The sequence below is a fragment of the Larimichthys crocea genome, chromosome XI, assembly GCF_000972845.2.
Source record: "Larimichthys crocea isolate SSNF chromosome XI, L_crocea_2.0, whole genome shotgun sequence".
Lineage (NCBI taxonomy): Eukaryota > Metazoa > Chordata > Actinopteri > Sciaenidae > Larimichthys > Larimichthys crocea.
This window is the reverse complement of record NC_040021.1, coordinates 18,457,582-18,480,138: the sequence shown is the minus strand read 5'-3', so window position 1 is coordinate 18,480,138 and position 22,557 is coordinate 18,457,582. Positions and strand designations below refer to the sequence as shown.

The window sequence follows — 22,557 nt, the reverse complement described above, 5'->3', positions numbered from 1 at the left end:
ACCGGCTCTTTACCGCTTGCCCAAGAGACAATAGTGAACAGCGGCGGCAGCAGCACAGCAAGCGTGTAAAAGAGACGATGCGTTAGCATCCCTACGAAAAATCGGCAGCAGATACTTCGTGTGCACACTGCCTTGTAGTTTGTGGGTTTTCTGACACTTTGGACTTACCACAGCGCCATTGAAATACTCACGCACAGGAGAGAGCCAAGACGTTTGTTTCCGCCCGGTTCGAACCGGGGACCTCCGCGTGTGAGGCGAACGTGGATAACCACTACACTACGGAAACCTGCAGGCGCGCCAGCAGGGGCGCCACCGGGTCCAGGCACGTGCTTCCTGGACCTCAAACGCTGTGCGAGATGTACATTTTTGTTTCCGAGAGATCGGATGCGAGGTTTTCAACTGGATTCAGTCGCAGTTGCTGGCCTTGAAATCGTGCCTGACTTCCTGGCGACCTTGGCAGCGTTTCCCAAGGTCGGGTGCACTGACCATTTGACCACGCGACAAAATAATAATATAATAATAATAATAATAATAATAATAATAATAATAATAACACATTATAAAATCACACTGTTTGTCTTGTGTTATGAATATAACTATGGCCGACTATATGAGATCATAATCACATCACAAAGTCCAGGACCAGAGTTCAGAGTCGACTTTCATTCATTACTCTCTTAACTGAGACCATGTTATGATCAAATGTTGTCCTCATTATCTCCCAAAGGAGTTTACATCTGCTGCCCTCACAGCAGTGTACATTCCCCACACACACACACCGGACACACACACACACACAAAACCATGGATGAATGGAGCCCTCTCCTACCTGAAGCACTACTAAGGTTGACGACGAATTCATCATCAGGCTCAGAGACCTGGGACTCAACATGGAGGCAACATTTTCACTCCTTACAGGTTACCTGACATCTGCATGATATTAAAGCATTTATTTAAGTCCAATTCATTTTTTTCAACATGAATTCAGTGTTGAAAAAAAATGAAATGTGTGTGAATTGTGAATTGTTTTGTTAGTAATCATTTCAAGCCCACCCTCAGGGAGCCCTGGATATCCACATAGGAGTGATCGTTACCTCCTGGACCTCCACATACAGTACATTGAGAATATTTGTTCTCTGATTTGACCCCTTCAGACAGCACTTCCTTCCAGACTGCTTGCAAATCCTGCTTCCTTTACGAGTATGTGCAAAAATGACTCTAGTAAAACCAGATAAAGCATGTCTGTGGGGAAGGATTAGGTACAAAGCATGGGAAGGATTGCTAAACTAAACTCCCAACTACATTTAGGGAACAAAAGTTCATCATCCAAATGTAGGTCAAGAGATTCGAAAGAAGCAGTTCATTCACTGGTGAGACTGTGAGAAAGTGGTAAATAAACGTTTGATGTCTGAAGTGTTAAAACTGGTTATGTTTGTAAATCTGGTTATGTTCATTATGTTTGGTTTTACAGCACTTGTCCTCAGCTGACATCAAGATGACAGCATTATTCTGGGTTATTTGTCATCAGTCTGTGAATAATTGAATAAAGAGTCCAGTTTAAACCTGCTCTACTGTTTATGGAAGGAGTCATGAGATAACTCAGATAAATCAGGAGAAAGTCACAGAAACATTGAACCATCTTCGTTTTTTTTACTGTCTTGAAAATGTTGAAATCTTATTGCGTTCACATGAAATTACATTGCATATAGTGAAGTTCACCGCACATCCTGCAACACAGGAAATGTGGGAAAATTCATATTTGAGTGGAAAACATTTGGTAACTCATGAGACACATGAACAGAACAAAACTAAGAAATAAGTGAACAGAAATGAAGGCAAACAAAAATATGTAAAAATGGGATGAAAGAAGCAAAGATACATAAGTAAATCTTCATCTGCACTTGCAGCAAAAACAAAATGCGTACATACAAATATTCTGAATAAAGCCAGTGGTTGGATTAGATGTGAGGAAGCCAAAAAAATAACAGCAAATTAAGAATGAAAAAAGCAACATTAACATAACAGCAGATTCAAAACTCTTCAGGCTCATATTTGCCATATGAAGCCTCTATGTAGACACTATGAGGACAGAAAAGGTGTTTTAATAAGGCAATTTGTCTCAAAGGTTTGGTCTAAAGTCTTCCTGCATAAAAATAAATCATGCATTTTTAAAATAATTAAACATTAAACATAAAAGATTTTAATGTATGTATGGCAAATTCGGAGGTACAAAATTAAGAAAGTCATTCCTATTAGCATTATAACAGAAAAAGTCTCAAAGTAAACTAAAGTCTACTATAAACACTCATTAAAAAGATTGAATTGTAAGGCACTGGATGTGATTGAATCATATTAAAATATTCTGTATACTTAGAGAGGAGAAAAACATGTAAACGCTGTTAAAGTTTCTTAAACTGGTTTTGTAAAAAAAAGGTGGTTCTGAGCAGCAAGTGCTTCATTAAAGAGCAAAGCTCGGACAGCTCGATCATTTTCTAAGACTTTTCAGTTTATTTGCGTTTCTCCAGTCATACTGCTCAAACATGAACACTGCCTCTGATGGTGGCATAGTCCAGTCGGGGGCAGAGCTCTACACTTTTACAACATCTGAGGTAGACAGTGTCACAGGTCTGCACGGGAAACATTATCGACCCATAGAAATTCAATGTCGGCGCACTGGTTTTTCCAAAAGGTCTGAGTTTTCCGAAAGCAATCCGATCACTGTCAACAGTGATGGACTGATGAGTCACTTCCTAACATGTTCAGATGGTTCACTGACACTACCTGTAGGCTTCAGGGAGATGTATGACAAGCAACAAAACAGCATCAACACACTTCCAGCCATTTTCATTTCAGTACATTTTGGTCTTCGGTAAATGAAATCAAGGCTCTTAGGCAAATGCCCATCAATTACAGCATGACATCCTCTACCAAAACTAAAAAATAAATACCACATGAAAACATGAAACAAACCTTTCCACTAAAGGTCAATGAGCTGGGAGCAGAGTTAATTATTAACTTGACCTCACTTGACTAATGGTCACATAGTCAATGATTAGTCAAACTCATGTCCTCAGTTTCATTTCAGATAGTGAATATTCAGACTCTTAATGATACTGTAGGTAAATGTGTAATAACCTCTTTAAAAAAAGTGGTGATGAACTACAATACAATACAATACACACCAATATTTTGTATTTTTTTTGTTTTTGGTCCTTCTAAGAGGTCATCCATCCAAGCAGATGACACGGTGCGAGTTGTTTTATGACCTGGACCGCATCAATTACTGGGCTTACTTCATTTTTTTTTTCTATACTAGGAAGCATATGAGCCTTTTTTCCACAAGCATGACACTGTGAATTAACAATCAAAGTATATGTGACAAATATTGGACCAAATTACAGAGAGAAAAAAAAAGTTTAAAAATAAGTCTCACCACTGGTTCTTTTAAAGGAAATACTGCTTAACGTCAATACTGCAGTCAATTCATAGGCAATAGTCAATTCATGTACACAAACACAATGTTAATATGTTCCTTATGAATCAGTGTTTAAGTTCAAAAGTGGAGGCAGGTGCTCCTGTGCTGGCTAAGATTTAAAGAAATAATTTGACGTTTTGTGAAAATGTGCTTACAGGAAGTCACATGACCCCCCTGTAAAACCACAGATTGTCGTTGTTTTTGGTTTTTTTTTAACTTTCAGACAGAGCTAGCCTAGAAGTTTTCCCCCTGTTTCCGGTCGCCGTGCTAAGCTAAGCTAACGGGCTGCTGGTGGTAGTCATAAATATAATGGACAGATATGAAATCTAAGTATTGGCTAGAGAGCGAATGGGCATATTTCCTAAATCCCGTTTAAGATGGTAAAACTCGCCACGTTTCTTTTAGGCACACGGTTCCTTTTCAAGCAGCCTTTTTGCATGAATATTTTGTTTGTATTAATTAGTAATTAGTTTGTGGTAATTTAATTAACCACAGTTATGAATATCTAGGAATGTGAGCAGATTATAAACTTAAATATGAATTTAACCCCATGGTTACCTAAACACAATGGAACCTCAAGATTATGTAATAAAGCAGGTCCATATCATTTCAGTTTATATCTACGAAAATTACCACAAACTAATTGCAACATGGTCGCTTTGTACCCTCGAGGGTCTTATCCAACCTCGAGGGTCTTATCCAACCTGTGGTAGCAGTCCATGGTATAAAAATATGACATTTCCTGCATCCTGCCTGGGGTGGGCAAAGCTGCTTGTGTTGAGAAATCATTGTGATTAAAGCTGCTTCCCTCAAAGTGTCAGCACCTTTACAACTCAGCTGATCCCAGAGCTGCATCATTAACACTAATAATGACCTCCTGTGCCCCTAATCTGTCAGAGCACCTCTCTGAGTTACTGTCCCTTTCATATGTATATGAACAGATTAATGCCAATATTTACATTTTTTTTGGCATGCATTAAGACGGTGTTAACGGGAGGGGTTCTGGAGACAATTAAGATGGCAGTTTTAAGAAGAAATCTTTAGCAGACCAATTTGACTTTCATATACTACTAATGATACTAGGCTTAATCAGGTTCCAACACATGGCTGGTTTTCTTTTTTATGTGGTCTTTTTTATGCCATATTCCTACATATAAAAACATATGGTAGTGTTGAAAACTGATTGTAAAGAAGTCCCTTTCCCTTAAGAATGCCATCTCAAAGTGTTGTTTTCGGCAGAGACACTAAAGACGCTAAAGAACAAGTACAGCATGCCTTCTTTCCCTTGTGACAAATATGAAATGTGCAATTTTCTCTTTTTCATTTAAAGCTTCAAGTTTGGCTGCTGTAAGATTCGTTCAGGCTAATTAAAACAATCTAATGCATAGTTCTTCAGGATCACATTCATGTTAAACTGGACTTCAGCCTCTCGCTCTATCTGATATGTTTCATCGCTTTGGCATTTTCCGACATTCTCCCACAGAAGGCAGTCATTACAATCTTGGCTAAAAAAAAACACACACAAATACTGTATCTCAGTACTTGGCAGTCTCAGTCTGACCCCGCTCGTCACTCTTTTAGTCTGTTCAGCGGGGCTCTTAGAGGACAGACTCTCCGGTTTTGCATTGTGCTTCTCCCTGAGCCTTCTCATGCTCTATCATCTTCTGGCTGGCTACCTGGTCCTTGCTCAGGGCCTCCTTCTCCCTCCTCTTGCGCCTGGCCTCCACCCACGGTATCAGACAGAGCACGGCTCCGCCGAAGATTGGGGGGATGCCTGCCAGGTAGAAGGCCACGTCGTAGCTGCCAAGTCTGTCCCTCAGGAAACCTGTAAGCAGACAAAGAAGTCAGGGTGTTATTGAGAATCCATGTGGACTCAGATAAAGGCAGACACAGATAAACCCTCCATTCAGTGCAGCATCGACAGCTGCTGACTGTATAACACGCTGAAGTCACAGGTCATCAGCTGTGATTTGGCCTGAGGCTTTGACCAACAGTCAGAACATCGACCTCACTGGAGCCTGTGAGGGTCAACAATAAACTGGGTTATCTGGGGGAGACTTGTGTATAGGATCTACACTACAATAAGTCTAAATATTTCCACAGTTGATTTCTGACCTGCTGTGAGCAAACATGAATTTGACAGTAACCAGTGATGCGGTTTCTCTTGTGCATGTGAACATTCCTCGAGACATTTGTTCAGCTCAAGGAAAATTCAAACCTTTTGCCCACAGGCCTTCATGTGAGAAAGTTTCCTTGAGCAACACTGAATCTATAACTGGCCTATGACCTCTCTGGTGGCGGAAAGTTGAATAAATAGTCACACGTTCTTTATCTCTCGGAAGGAAAATGCAGTTCAGTCACTTGCATTTACGTATGTTGTATAGAATATGGAACTGTTAGCATACAGAATGTGCTTTTCATCTGCAAACCGACACATTCAGCAATTACAAGGTGCCAAAACAAACACTAGGTGGTGCCAAAGATGCACAAATCAAAAGACTTTTCTTCTTCATCAGGACACTCATGCTGCAGGAATTCTTTTGTACAGAAGTAACTACACTAAAACTGTTGCAAACAACAGGCCTTACACTGAATTATTAAATAGATTCACAATAATTATGGAAAGACTGACTCACTATGAAGACAGATGTATAAATTATTCATTAATAGATGGACAGAAATGATAGTATTCGTTTGAATAATGAAAACGACAGATGGTTTGCCTTCCACCTATTCCAGTTGTGTGATATTGTATTCATGGCACTATGGAGAGGTACATAAACACGTCATCAATGACAGTGATGTAGATGTGATGGTGCCTGGAAAAGGTGTTGTTCTTTCTGTGCTTCTGAATTATAAAATTATTTCAAACGTTAATATAGGAGCAAACAACTATTAATGCTTTGTGAAGATATAGTGGAGTCATAGGCATCCTGGGCAGAGAATGACGTCACACTACCTCAGACTGTGTTGTACTCTCAGCATCTGTGATTTATTTACATAGCCGGGAACGTGTGAGTCCCTCTGTGTGCAACTGAGGACAGCAACTGAAGGCGATTACCAAATGGTATTAGTTTTCAAACAGATATTGACCTCAAATTGTGTTGGTCAGAAATGCTGTGCTCTAATGGACATCTAGTTGTGTATATATAACCTTTCAGTATCTATTGATCACAGCAGAGAAAGCTTATTTTCTCCTTTTTGCCTCCACAGAGAGGTCAGAGGTCCTGGTTGGTTACAGAGTAACACCTCTGGAGATGGGGACCGATGTCATGCTCAAGAGCTAGTTAGCTTACTCAGAGCATTAGCAGAGTATTAAGACTACTCCTGCATTACCTGCGATGGGAGGTCCTACAGTCATGGGCACAGACATCAGGCCCAGCAGGAAGCCAATGGCCTGCGACACGTCTTTGGCGCCAACCAGCTCGAAGGCAATGGGGGCCATGATGCAGATGAAGCAGCCGTCGAACAGCCCCATCAGCAGGCACACGGCGATCAGCCCGCCGAAGATGTTGCACAGTGGGATCATCATGGACATGAGGCCAATGACAAAAAAGGAAGTCACCTAGAAGAACAAGAGCGAGGAGCGTATTCAGGTGGAAACTGAGGTTTTCGTATCAATGTACAGTTTCCTTTCAAGTTTAGGTTTCACTGAGGAGTTTTGGTATCACACCACCATCACATGATTATCTAAATGCTGTTTCTGAGGATTTTCAGTGGTCAGAGCTCACATCACATGCTGTGACCCTATTGTCACAATAGAGGATTCTCACTGCTAGAAGTCAGTGTTGTCAATGTTGTTAGTGGTATTGAAGACTAAAAAACACACTAGCATCTAACCTAACCAAAGTGACATTTGCAGGTACTTCTACGTGCTGCTTAATGTGCTGCAGCTGAGAAAAATGTCAACGTGACATTAGCAGTGCACTTTTCCTCGCTGAATGTTTGTTTGTTTGCTCGTCGAATGAGCCAAGGTGCAAGACAAGAAGTGTGTGCATGTTTGTAAGTTATATAATAAGGAGACAGGAACAGGAAAGCTAATGTGGGTTGTTGTTCAGAGAAAATGGGTTAATAAGTAGCTTCTAAAGGCTTCAAAAGTATGGTCATGCCATACCAACTATAGTTCAACCAATATTAGCCAAGAAAGTACAAAGACCTGTAAGTCCAGGCCACTCACCTGTAGATAGACTTTGTTGACTCCGTTGACATAGTCTGCAACCCTGCCAAAAATGAGACGGCCCACGCCGGACGTGATTCCTATACACATGAGCAGAACTTCTTTACTGGCGTCTTGTCCAAAACGCTCCTCCACATGCTTCATCTGTGGACAATAAAGTAAACAGATGAATGCAGCTGTCTCATGGCTCTAATCCAGTGGAAAATAATGAAAACAGAATGTTAAAAATGCAGAGGAAACCACAACAACTGCAGCGGTGGAAACTAGTGAAGCTTTACTTATCCAAGAGAAGAAGACAGACCTGAAAACAATATATACATAACATCCCAACATGATAACTCAGTCGCACGAACCACTCATCCCACACTAAGAAGGTTCAGTAACTAGTTCAACCAAGCTCTGCTGGTATAAGGAAAAACAAATCTTTTCTGTGATCTGCTGTCTACATCTTGGGAAGAAACAAGCTCTGTTCCTGGTGTTTAATATACACTTTGTCAGACAGTCTACTATCTAACAATCTGCCTTAGTCTTTATTATACTGTGTTGACTAGATTGAAAGATCTAGATAAAAGATAGAAATGGTTTGAAAAAAGTAAAACATGTAGACTGTTACCTGGAGAAGGTTTGATACATACAAGACAAAGCAGTAACTTGTAGTAAATAGCAGGGGACCTGTTAGTGATCCTTGTGGGACACCTTTATCTGCCAACTATGGCACTTGATTGTCAGCGACATCAGTTTAAACTCAAGCCAAACCAACCAGAATCATGTACCCAGTGACTGAAACCAACAGAGAGACATTTGTTTAACAAAATGTTTCAATCAACAGAATCAAAGGCCTTGCTTTATTGTCATGCAAGTTACACACTTTGTCAGGGGGAGTTTATTAGCAGGACATTATTTTCCACCAGGGGCACATAGTTGTGAGTGAACCAGCGATTTTAGGATTTTATACAGACAGAAGAGCTTGGATACAGACAGATATTAGATTATTTGGTCTATTTTTATAAAGGACGGTGACAATGCAAAAATGAAAAGAGGAGATGGTTTGCATAATTTTTTCATCCCGAGTACGTGACATTTTACCTACATGAAATGCTCAGCGTTCTGCATACGTGCTGCAGAAATCTGGTTGTAATTGTTGAGGTTTTGAGGTGTTCTGAAGTGAAGCCAACTTCACAGTTTTCCAAACAGACTGGTCCCGTGCCAACTACTTGTATCGCCAGGCAGGCTGGAGCAGGCGTATTCAGAAGGTCTGTCTGTCTGCTGCACTGACCACCCCAACCCCCATCGACCCCTCCTCCATCCCCACAGCGGGTCACACACCAATCTGCAAAGACCTCTGGATGACTTATTGTCTTTGTCTCTATGCCACAACACCATGCTCTGTGTTTAAGAGCGTCCTGCTCGGAGGGGATTCCCGCATCTAAGAAACAATGCTGCAGGCATAACAACTGGAAGCTCAATGTGTGTGTGTATGAATACATGCGTCAGTAGAGTAACTGATGATACACACACCCATACAATGTGAGGCCCCAGGGGAAGGGATTTTCAGAGACCTGCCAGATGTGACTGGCATTCTCCCAGCTGGATTTCTGTTTGTGAGGTTCACATGTTACATTTAGCACTCCTTCTTAGCTTATCATTACGATCGTCAGGCATAAAGCGGTGAGTAATAGATAATGAGAGGTGTTCAGACATCTGCTCAGTCACTGGAGATAAATTAATTAATAATTAATAATAAATCGATCCATTTTCTTCACCAGAAAACACTGAATTACAAAAGAGTAATTCCACACAATGATATATAGTACCCCTGAGATATGACTTATTACTCTTCACACTCTGCAGGTGTGTATCTATTATCTATTTTCTGGAGAAGGTGATGAATGGTTTTTCATTAGTGGGAATCCACTGTAGCGCAATGTGTTAATGATATAACTACATTAGTCAGCCACAACACACCATGATCAGGCCAAGTGGATCATGTAGCCAAGAAGCAAGATAACACACACACACACACACACACACACACACACACACACACACACACACACACACACACACACAAACGCACGCACGCACGCACGCACGCACACACACACACGCACACACACACACTAACACACGCACACACACACACATCTACTCCTCTTGATAAGATTATTCTGGTCACCCAGATCTATCAGACAGACAGGATGTCATAGATTACTGAAGAGACATAAGGAGGAGGAAATCTATTATCCCTCCATAGTGCCATAGTGACCAGCTGTTTTTCATTCCGACACATGAAGGTAGTCGCTATTGAACTCTGACTCATTCACACACTGCATCAGTTATGTCTGTTATGTATTTGAGCCTTTCTGCGAGGTGGCAGGATGGTGCTGCGTCGGCATGTTTACTCCTTACAAATAAAATACTCATGAAGAATTCTCCTTTATTAAGCAGCTTTGGTATTTAAATATCAGTTCACCAAACGCTGGTCTATCTCCAAACACAAATCAGTCAGACCAACATTAATATTATATATACATGAAGATAACTGAATACTGTACGACTATGCAGAAGGGTTTAGCTTGACTGTGCGTGTGTGTCTTTGATCACGTTTTATGTTTTAGGAACAAAGCTCACTTTCATGTGATGAAATTCAGAGCCTGGCAGGTGGCCTTGTGGCACAGAACATCGTAACCCAACAAAGTAAATACATACACTTGCACCTGCTAAAGTAACCGCCAACTGCTTCTAACTGTAACTCTATAACTCTACGACAGAAGATACCGCTTTACAATCTCCACCCATTATATGAAATGGTTTACACCTCTCCTGGAGGGCACTACCTTGCACTGCAATACTTGCACAATGCAGCTGTTTGCACAACCTGGACACTTGCACAATGTCACTACCTCAACATAGTGTTATACTGCTGTTGTTCTTCTATTTATTGTATATACTTGTTTTTACTTTATATATTTTATATTTGATATCGGGCTGCTCCGGGACCAGGGGAAACCAATTTCGTTTCATCCCATGTTTTCACATGTGCTGTAATGACAATAAAACTCCTTGAATCCTTGAATGGTCTCCAAACTTGGGTTGGAAGTGTTGTGAACGTTGTGTGGATAGATAAAATCAGATTGTGTTGTAACGCAGACGTTCAGGAAGTGCAGTTTTAGTTCAGTTGTTATAGATCATCTTTGGTGAAACAGACTGACGATTCAGCACAGACAGAAAGATGAGATAACTGTGCTGCTTCTCTCGAGCAAAGTTCATTTTCTCCAGATTTATTTGTCTGAAAAATGACATTTTTAGTGTCAGAATGTTCAAAAGATTTGTGGCCTGTTAAAAATGGGCTACATGATACTATTCACATGTGAAAGAATGACTCATAAACTCATGTTCTCCCATTAGAGTCATAGACGAAGGACCTGCTGCTGGGGGCTGCAGTAGCTAAATCAGTGACAGTAAAATGAATGGATGGCGTATGTGTGATATCATCCACAGGTTTCTGAAGAGACATTTTGAAGCTCAGAATATGCAGCTCTGGCTGCTGCTGTGTTAGCAGTCCTATGATTATTATGAGTCCTATGATTGGCTCATTTTGTAGCCAGCCCCAAGTGGCTGTTCAAGGAACTGCAGTTTTTGTCACTTTAGCACACTGACACTTCACTTCCCAGCCACAGAGGCTGTTGTTTGGGCTAAACCCAGGTGTCACACATATAGGAAGTGACTGTTCAGTGAGAAGTCTCTTTTCTTAACCAGCTCTACTGTTGTAGCTAGTTAGCTGTGCAGCTAGGGGTCCAATGATCTGCCTGGAATGGGACCTCTGAACTAAAGCATTTCTTTAAGTTTGACGACATGTTTATGACAGGTTGTCATAACAAAGACATCTCAAAGTCAACTTTGTATTAAAAAGTTCAAGGACAGTGAGCCTGGGTCTGCTCGAGGTTTCTGCCTGTTAAAAGGAAGTTTTTCCTCGCCACCGTCACCAAGTGCTTGATTATAGTATAACTGTTGGTCTCTGTAGATAATATTATAAAGAGTACAATCTAGACCTGCTCTGTATGAAGTGTCATGAGATAACTTTTGTTATGATGTGGCGCTATATAAATAAAATGTAATTAAAATTGAATTGAATCAAAGACACTTAACAACAGCAGTCATGACCACTCATAAAGACTTGTTCATGTTCATGACAGGTGTCAGGTCATGGTTATGGCAGTGTCTTATGCACAACCATTTATATAAAGTGTTACCAGCTGGGGATATTTTATATTTTCCTGTGATGACCAGTGAAAATGCGCAATGTAAAAAATATAGTTGCTGAAATTAAAACATTACGTTCAATTCAACACAGGAAAAAGAAAAACTACATTATGAACTGGCACTTCACCAACGCACTCTTGAGAGCTGCTAGTGTGTTTAAGGGTAAATTCTCTCTCTCAGAGCCCCACTGTGCACCAGCCCACATTCCCTGTGCTCTCTCTTCTTGGCTGTTTAATGGTCATTAAACATCCAGCCCTGCTCCAGCCCACACACCACAGCCCTGCAGGTGCTCCTCATTAAACACACTGAAACAAGCTCATTTTTAAAGTATGGGCAGATTTTTAAAGAGAAGTACCAATCTGTACACTGCCAGTGTGAACGTGTTATGATTCAACAAAGGGCCTCCATGCATTAACTGTCTGGCTGATAAGATCAAACTTCAGAGAGTAAATTAACTCTGTCCTTAAAGATACACTGCCACACCGTTTAACAGTCCACTTAGAGAGCAAACAAAGTACCTGAAGGCTAACATCTTATCTCAAATCAGTGATAATTGGAAAAGTGTGTATGTGTGTGAGTGTGTGTCGAACTACCTGCAGTGAACTTTACTCTCAGTCTTCAGATATGAGCAACTTGCATTGGAAAGAGGAAGAACACTCATGAAACTGTAAAAGTAACTGTAAAACTCTAAAAGGCTGCACTCAGTATTTTATGCAAAGAAACACTCACACACACACACACACACACACACACACACACACACACACACACACACTCACTGAAAAACTGAACAATGTGCTGTTTGACCCATGTTTTTTTCCTTTCGTCTTCTTCCCATTCAGTGTCACAAGGCCGGGGCCTGGCCTTTAAGTGCAGGAAGGAGCGGAGGGGGAGGCAGGGGCTCTGTGTTTAGGGAAGGACGGGTGCTTCTGGGGCTATGAGGCCAAGGGTGGTGGTGAGGCTGCAGCCGGGCCCCTGTGGTGTCCCAGTCTAGAGTAGCAGACACTGGAGAAGTGTTGGGAAAACACAGGCTGGGATCCCCGGGACTCGGGCTGGTCTCCTTCTAATAACAGAGTCATCGTGTCCAAATAAACAGTCACCTCGAGTCTGTCCGACATGTCCCAGCTCTGCTCTCCTCCTCCAGCCCTCCCAAGAAGAGGCTTTCTCCAAAATCATATTTTCCCATCTTATAGCCAAAAACAGAAAGACTGAGGGAAAGTGACACCTGTTTACAGAACTGTGTCTTGACTGAAACGAGAGCTGCACATCGAGTCTTCGTGTCATATTTGGTTACATTCATGGGGACCACACAGCCGAAGTATCTCACATGGACACATGCTGCTGTGAGGGAATCACAAAGCTGCTATGACGTACAGTTAGCGGACTGTGGAATTTGTAGAGGCTTTAGTATATAAACATTAAGACTCAGCATGAGCCTGGAGTATGTTCTAATAAGATGTCAACATAGAATTGCTATTAGGTCCCCAGCCATGCCACCACCTCCATACAGTGAAGCTCGCAGCACTGACAACATACATTTAACCTCTACTTACAGAAAGAGTGCTCTTATGGTTAGGTTTAATTAGGGATCAGTTTCATGTTTCAGGGTGAAAAATAGGCTGAAAACAAATCATTTTAACTACCGGTATTTAAATAATTGTTTTACTACAGGGAATGAAAAGTTTTAACATATTGACGATTACACTAAACTTACTAACTCCAAGTTAGTTTGTAGAGTTTTTGAAAATTCACGCAATAACGTGATGAGAAGAAGCAAAATGTACTGTAGGTTTCAAAATATTTCAATATTAATATTTCAATATATTTAAATAATATATAAGTTTCTAAGTTATATAAGTTCTGGGAGTGATAATTCCTCCATCATATTTGTTAGGCCTCACACAGTGTGTTTTGGTGAGAAAAACTTAATTACACATACAAATGTTTTCCATTTTTACTCTATATTAGGTTTTTCAAACCTCCATTAGGGAGGTTTGTTTGTTTTCTGTGACATTTGTCTGTTAGCAGGATTACAGAAAAACTACTGGCCTGATATTCATCATCAAACTTGGTGGAAGGTAGTGTGTAGCATGGGTAGGGTGGACCCACTGCACCATTGGCCTCGACATGGTGAAAGGGCAACACATGGGTTTGTTAATTAACACCAGTTACACACGAATCATAACTATGAGGCTCTGCACAGCTGGCAAATTAACAGAATGTTCCTGCTTCAGTTCATTTGTCCGTGTGAATTATGAGCCTGACACTATCTCAGGCATCATTTGACTGGAAATTAGATTTTTAAAAATAAAAATAGTTAATAATTTTAAAATAAAAAGCAGAACAGCAGCAGAAAGTGTGTCATAAATTACAGTCCTTTCATTCTTTCAACTAAATCCTGCTCTTTCATTTCCGCAAAACACTGGCATAATTATTTTAATCAAAGATGACAAAATAAAATCTGTGAGGTATTTAGATGTCAAATTAACTGTTTCCCTGACCACCTCCACTAGATTAAAATCTGAAAAGTGTTCATTCTCTGTATTTCTTTATGGGCAGACACATGATAACACTCCATACCATCGGTGAATGCCTTGAAGACCCTGGAAGACTGGCTGCCCTTGCTCTCACCTTTCACATGAAGAAAACTCATGTTGCTAGTGCGTGTTTTGATATCTGTGTTGTTGAAGCTCCCTAGTTAACCTAGTTGTTATTCCTCTCTCGTGCCAAGATCACAACCAAAACATGGGATCCGTATACTGGGAAATCACACCATGGGATTCTTCTGTTGGCATTTACGTGCTGTTATTCATCATCAGACTGACCTTTGGCCCAGAGAGTGGGGTGATGATATCCATCAACACACACATGACATAAACGACTGGTTTATGCGAAAATCTGTGAAATTAGATGTGATTAAGAGAATGAAGAAATCTGTAGAACACTTACCAGGTGAACATAAGGCACGAAGTAGCCATAGAGGGCTGCAGGGATCCCGAAGGCCCAAATACGATATCCCAAAGACTTCCAGATATTGAGGTTGAAGATCTGGCTCATGGGTGGGCATCGGCTGCCTGTGGGGGAGTTGGAAGCTTTGACCGGCAGGAGGGGCCTGTAGGTGAAGCCAGCCAACATCAGCACAAACATAAGGATGCAGAGGACGCGCATGGTGTTCTGGAGGCCCACTTTTTCCAACAGGCCCGACAGCACGAAGGGCAGGGTGATGGTGAAGAGGCTGCTGCCGGCGGTCACAATGCCGTTCACTAGACCCAGGCGCTTCTTGAAGTAGTGTCCTAGGATGACCAGGCTGGGCTGGTAGGCGAAAGAGCAGCCACAGGCAAACACAATGCCATAGGTGAAGTACAAGGGGCCCAGGGACCTGTGAGAAGATAGAAGAACAAGATATGACTGTACAACCTCTTTACCAAGCAGACAGCTATTGATTTGCATTAGTGCTCCTAACACGTTGTCATGGATATAACTGTATGAAAAGTTGTGAAACCTCTCTAAAGGTTACTAGGATGCCATGTGAGTTATATATGGCTCATTTTGCAGTGTTTTTGCTCCAGGGAAGATCATCAACTCCAACAACATGATAAGACATGTTTTACTGGGGTTGTTCCTTCCTTTTTTTCACCATCTGCATATTCAATGGTTGTATTAAATAATTATCCAACAGTAAAAATAGACCTGTTGATTGTCATTGTGAATAAATGTTTGGAAATGTGGGGTCAGTGAGGGTCATCATGTCCCAGCTTCTGTTGTTATTTATCCACCAGCAGCTCAAGCTCAAGTACTGCTGTTCAGATGCCAGTAGCAGTGGATCGTCATCTTTTTGGCTGTTACTATAACTGCTTTTTATTCCACTGACATAATATAACATTTTGTATAATAAGCTGTTTTCTACAAGCTCCAATAATTCCACTTACAACTGGTTCAAATTAGAGATCTTCTTGATAACTATTTTCAGGTAAGCTAACACTACAATGGTTAGCAGCAGTAGTAGTAGACTTTAAATACCACAGCCAGGTGCACAGAAGGTGTCCCTCAAGGATCAATATTAGGCCCCTTGATTGGCTACATAATTAAATTTTATTTTCCAACTAAGCACCTCTCCAGATTACACTTGCTTTTAATGACCTCCAGACACTTGTATTATTAATTATTGAAGCTTAGTTTTTATACTATAATACAGGTATAGTTTTTTGTCCATTAAGCCTTTCAACTTTGACAAATGACAGGAAACAGCACATTCACCAGGGTAAAATGAATTGTGTCTAGTGGTGGAGGTCCATAAAAATACAGGATGCTGTTTCCAAGTGGTCTCAAAGTCCTGTCTGAAATAAATAAATCTTTAAAACTTTGAAAAAGAAATTTTGCACCTCGCACTGTCTGCTGCAAGACCTGGCTGTCAGCCTGTCCTGTGTTTGTGAAATGCTATTCGACAGTCACTTGATAAGCAGTAATTCAACTGCTTCATTACTCATTTACTACACTTCAAAGTGATGACCAAGCTCAGTTTGGATCACATTTTTTGCGTATGTGTGAGTGTTTCCTCACGTGTAGAGGACTATGGAATTCCAGGAAATTATTAACAGGGCAGTGTGAAGTGCAGAGCCTCTCCCCCACAGAGCCTTGATAAAAGCTATAAGGAGCTTGCGTTGGTTGGAAGATAAACTCATCCATTAAGTGATGTTTTTCACAAATATAAAATATCCCTGGTAACATTTAAAAAACAAATGCATTATACTTTTTAAAGAGGTTATTCATTAAATACTTTGAAGAATCTACACATGTTTAGAAACAGTTAATAAATGCTTTGTAACATGATGATATATAGATTATTACATTGTGAGAACATTAATGCATTATTTAGCATCCGGTAACTGTTTATACCAGTTATAGATGCCTCATAGGAGGAGTTATAATTTCTTATAATACTACTCCATTATAGCTGCTCCAGCCCTTTCAGTGGTATCTTTCTCTGCAGATGGAGTTTGCCAAAGTTGTCACGGAATTGTAGATGTTCAAATTCCTGTCTCCAGTTTCATTCCAGTCTCATCCACGTTGCTGTAAAACTGTAAAACAGATGGACAAGTCCATCTGCCAAGGAAGCTCAAGTGTTACAATCAAAAGCCCCAGAGCTGCTACTGAAAATGGACCTTTTGGAGTTTTGTCAACTACTGTTTTCAAAGTCAAGAACTCATATCTCTACATTCTAGCTTCTTAGAGTAAGTTATAAATTATGTAGTCAGTGCTTATGAAGTGCTTACAAATGCTAAGGGATTAAAATAAGTGTAAATAAATTTTTATACATGATTGGAGTAAATTCTTTATTTAAAGTGGTACGTTATTTTTATGTCACCCTCAGAGTTTTGGCTCTGAGGTAGCTCGATATTTTTCTGTTATGAAATTATCACAAATCTGCGGTTCCTCTCAGATTTACAGAGCTTTACACTGAATATAAGCTCATTTACAGTTATTCACAACTCCAATAACCTTGTACATGATGTCACTTTGTATTCCAAAGCTGATATTCTTTCTTACGTGACGAAGGAGCTGGCCAGTAGGCCAACCAGGCCAACAGCGGCGCCGCCCACTGCGGTAACTCTGCAGCCGAGGACGTCGGTGAAGACGCTGACGATGGGAGAGCAGAAGAAGATCATCCCCATGGAGAGGGAGCCCACCCACGCTGCAGGAGAAACACAGAGAAGAGAGCCAGAGTGAATGAATGATATGAGAAAATCTCACAACAAGCTGTAAGCCAGAGTGATTATCACTTCACATTCCAAACAAAAAACTGTACTAAGACACCAAACAAAACTGTCTCCAGGAAGAGGCTGACTATCAAACAAAGCCCGGTGATGCAATAATAGAACTGTTGCTCTTGTATCCATGCACACATTCACTCACAATATAATCAACTTGCTTGGCCAACAGGCAGTTGTGAGCTTCCTTTTATATATCTTGTTCATTAATCGTCCGGTACATTGTTTATATTTGCCTCCGTTTGTCTTTGCAATCTTGAAGGAAACATGTTTGATAGACACCACTTGCCTTTCCTAGAACTGGCTTACAGGAAGACACACTATGTGAACAGGAAAACGCTTCACAACACTAAACACAAAGACACCATAGAGATATCAACTACCTCTTGGGTGGAACATACTGTAAGATCCAACTTCCTCAGTACACCGATTCATTTCTAAAAATGAACCATCTGCCTTTCTAGCAAACTCATTCAGCCAGTTCAATCAAAACACTGACATGTTTTCAACATGTTGATTGAGCCAGATTCTATGATAACCATGTTTAGTTTAGCACGAGAGAACAATAACAATCACAATGGAACTAAACTCAACGCAACAACATTTGTCTCTCTGTTTGCACAGAGACTGATCCTCATCCACCGAGGTGTTGCAACATCTTAAACCAAGACTCACAATACATACCCCTCTGATAACTGTGAATGAATTTGGAAACCATTTATTGAGGACATTAGAGCTACGCTTTAACACCATACCTTCCGCCTGTTTGTCAGCATGTCTACAACTGCTCTTTTATTTCATTGTTTTCTTTTTGTTTTGTAGTGTGGCTGTTCTGTATGTTCTAAAAATGATAAATGATAACATCTTATAAAATATGAAGTAATAATTTGGAAGTCATAATTTTAAACTATAGATAATCAGAAAGTGTCTGTGTGCGTTGAATTAATGCACAAATTAAATGTTACCATAAAGCAGTCTTGCTTGTTTGTCTACAACTAGAGATATTAAAGGGGTAGCTGTGTCAGGTACAGGATTTAATCTCTAATGGTTGACTAATCTCTGTTGTCTCATGGTTAAAGGGACACTCCGACACTTTCTTAGGTCAGTTTACGAGTGAAGGGGAGCTGCTCAGCCTGTGAACACAACTTTGATAAACAATAACACAAATGATGTCATCAGGGGATTACCTATTCATAACAGGAAAGACTGTTTAACAAAGTGTGGTGTGGGGTTTGAAATAGCTGGGTGTGGATGATGAAAGGATGTGGTATCTTTTCTTCGGTGCACTGTGGGAAATGTAGGGTTTTTGGAGAGGGACCTGTTCTAGGGATTTTTATCTCTTGAAAACCCCTCCACTCTCTGAATAGGAACAAAAAAAGCCAAATCATTGTTGTCATTGTTGACTCTTTTGTATTTCAATGTTACCAAATCAAAGGTTCAGATTTGTAGCAGAAGCAGGTTCTGTTTCACCTGGGTTCACTGACCAACCTACAAAAAGATTGTATTTTCTCAGGCAGAAAAATCAAAGTCATTAGGCTTTAAAGTGTCTCCTCCTTCCCTTCAGTCTAATGGTGCTGGAACAGAAACTGGTTATATTTATGATTCAAGATAATTCCTTTTTTTTTTTACTGCAAGTCAGATCTGCCTCTAGGAAATGTCAGTACAGCGAAAACCCTGAGGGTGACCACAGGAAACATTTGCAGTCATGCATTCGCTTCATACATGGTCAGCAGTCCTCTGTGCGTCGAAGGTTAAATAGCATTGTCAGGAGCAGGAGATGCATAAGACACATTCACCGCAATGCAGACTGGGATAATAACAGTGGAGCATGATCATTGTGCAAGTTATCAAAGAAAAGTAGGACGAAACTGCATTTGTGGAGAACTGTGGGCAGACTAGGAGAACACAGCTATCTCAGCTAGGTTTTTATTTATTTAAAAGCAAATGGGCAGGCAGGTTTGTGCTGACATAAGCTGGGAACAGATGTGACTCTAGAAATGCTTTATAAATAGAAACAAGCTTTTAAATTTGTATTTTTATCAAGGAAAACAAGCCAATATGAAGATAGGGAGTTAAAAAACAAGTCACAATGCTGACAAAACACACAAGTGTCCAAGTTGAGCAAGCCCTAGTGCAGCTGACATGTGACATGTTTGGGAAAGAAGTGCCTGGAGCACTTTTAGTTCTCAATTGAAATCACACATTCTATACTAGATACTATAACAGCATAGGAAGGGTTCCTGAAGATAAAACAAAGTTGTTTTTCTCGATTCTGAAGCAAAGTCAGAGGAAACCTGTGGGAAAATGCAGAGCAGCTGGAGTTTGACTGTTTTTGTTGTGCGTTTTTTATGGAAGTAACGGGAAACTGCTGTGTCAAGTGTCAGAGTTATTACTGGTTTGACTGCTGTGTCTTTATTATCCCTGAATCCTCATTTCACCCTATGCTGTCAGAGTATGATATACTTTTAAGTTTTCCCGTAAGATAGAGGTCATGAAGCAGTGCAGAAGCTCAGAATAAAAACACTGTGATACTGAGAGCAGCTTCACTCTGTTCAGACTAGAAAGAACTAGACTTCATCCTTGAGGCGGACATGAATCTCTAACTTTCATGTCTGTACAAAGGTTTGTGCAGATCCTTTAAGAAGGTGTGGAGATATTTCAGTGGATAATAAAAAACTCTGCTGGTGGCATTAGATACAAAGTCAGGGGATCATCCTCGGGGGACATTGAGTATCTGGAGAAAATTTCATGCCAATCTAGCCCAAATTTGTTGAGATGTTTCAGTCTGGACCAAAGTAGCGGTTCAATTGCTACAACAGATTGTATACAGACCAAAGCCAAAACAAAAGAAAGTAAAAATCAGAAGTATTTATAAATGTACAGACATCTGGGGAATTATCTACCTATTTGCCACAATGCTGTTCTCCAGTTAAATTATACACATTGTACAGATGCTAAAGTTTGAGCGGTTAGATCATTTGTCTTGTAAAAAATATCCAAACATGCTTCCTCTCTCTGCTCTCTGATCAGATAAACATATGTTTATTGGACACAGAGCTGTGTTATGCCTCAGTCAAAAGATCTACATATTTATATTTTCACATGTACAAATACTGACGTGTAACCTATATTTAGTTACCGTTCTCTCGCTCAGTGCCCTGCTCTGGTTTCCCTGCGTGAGCCAACACACTGTCAAAGCTTCTTAGGATCTATTCCAGACACTGCAGTCAGAAAAAATGCACCAAATTCAATGGGGTCCACTCTGCCTGGTCTCATATTTGTAGGGATATCAGCCTGCTTTAAGCTACATAATGTAATAAATGGCAGTGAACAAGAAGGGCAAAGAATCCCTCAAGGACAACAGGAAATTGCTGTTGTGGTTTCATCTGCTGGCTCCCTCGATTTAAAAGCATTTACGCTTCAGACAAAGAGGAATTCAGGATAGAAAAATGTAATATCATGATTTTCTCTGTCCCAGTGACATACAGTGTTAGCCTGGGGCTCCACTTGGACACTGACAGACGAGGCAGAGTTACCCTAAGTCGTCTGTCTGCTTCGTTAAAGACTTCTTTTCTGGAAACCCCTCTGTTCTGAACTCGGTCACCCCACATTGACTGAACTTACAACAGTAAAAACTGCATAAAAGTCTGACTCTTGTGTAACAGACAGAATGATTTCAAAGCCAATAACGTGACAACTCTGAGTGTTCTTGAACTGCACACTTTGAACTTTAATCTTTTATGTTTAACGTTGTTTTATAGTTGTCCAGTTCTTCTCCTATCAGCAGAAATCATGCTGTTTGATCCTCTTGTGCTGCCAAGAACAGTGATTCTGAACCTTGTTCATACCCCAACAACAGTATCACTTATTATTAACTACTAAACGAACCATTTCAACTGTTGATTAATTAATTAATCGCCGTGTGGTAAAAACCTGCAGAGGCAAATAGTCCACCAGTTTTTCAACACACATTAATGAATTTAGGGATTATGCCACATACAGTCCATAATATTCAAAGAATCTGGAGAAATCTCTAAACATAAGGGGCAAGGCCAGAAAACCAACACTCGACCCAGCTGCTTCAAAAGCTGACATTATTGTTTTAAGGATATTACTACATGGGCTCAGGAACACTTCAGAAAACCATTGCTGATAACTACAGTTCATTGCTGTATGTACAAATGCAAGTTAAGACTCTAGATATCAATAACATCCAGAAACGCCGAAGAATTCTTTGGATCCGTACTCATCTAACAAAAAGTAGAAAAGTCTGAGAAGTCCACATTTCAAACTGGAAATCATGGACTCTTTGTCCTCTGGGCTAAAGAGGAAAAGGTCCATCCAGACTGTTACCAGACTGGCCTGCCTGCAATCCAGGCCAGTATCCCATTGAACATGTGTGGCGCATTATGAATGGCAAAACACGACAACGTAGACCCTGGAGCAACCAAAATCATAGATCAAACAAGAAAGGATTCCACTTTCTGACTTTACAACAGTTCCCAAGTGTTTTCTGAGTGTGGAAGAAAAGGTGATGTAACAAAACTTTGTTTTGTTTTTTTGTCAGACCAGGTAAGTTTTCCAATCTATGTAACAACAGTAGTAGCACTAGGGGTCCAAGTACCCATGTTTGGCAATCACTGGCCAAGAACATCAAATAAGAGTGTAAAGCACAGAATCGCCAAATGGATCCCTGATGACTTCACTTCAGTTTGTGAATACATTCAGACGGGTTGCATTAAAGCAGCTGGTTGGTTATCTGAGTTATCTATTAACCAAAGCTAATGGAACCAACTAATGGACGGGCATACTTGGCTCATATTGCAGTGGTGTGACGGGCCATTTTCCTTGCTTGGTCAAATAAACAGCTCGTC

General features: G+C 40.5%; 1 protein-coding gene and 1 non-coding gene across 2 annotated transcripts in view; both read right to left on the bottom strand.

Annotated features, from left to right (window-relative positions):
- Window positions 1-214: 214 nt before the first annotated feature.
- trnav-cac (transfer RNA valine (anticodon CAC)) lies at window positions 215-286 on the bottom strand. The gene has a single exon. It is a non-coding gene; the product is annotated as a tRNA-Val (tRNA).
- Window positions 287-1,630: 1,344 nt separating this feature from the next.
- slc16a10 (solute carrier family 16 member 10) overlaps window positions 1,631-22,557 on the bottom strand; it is a 37,534-nt gene continuing 16,607 nt past the window's right edge. Inside the window, exons 2-6 of the mRNA XM_010730039.3 lie at window positions 17,463-17,607; window positions 14,865-15,294; window positions 7,653-7,796; window positions 6,812-7,040; window positions 1,631-5,300 (exon numbers count right to left, since the gene is read on the bottom strand). Coding sequence (XP_010728341.1) covers window positions 5,074-5,300; window positions 6,812-7,040; window positions 7,653-7,796; window positions 14,865-15,294; window positions 17,463-17,607 — 1,175 coding nt within the window. The 3' untranslated portion in view covers window positions 1,631-5,073. The remainder of the gene's footprint in view (window positions 5,301-6,811; window positions 7,041-7,652; window positions 7,797-14,864; window positions 15,295-17,462; window positions 17,608-22,557) is intronic.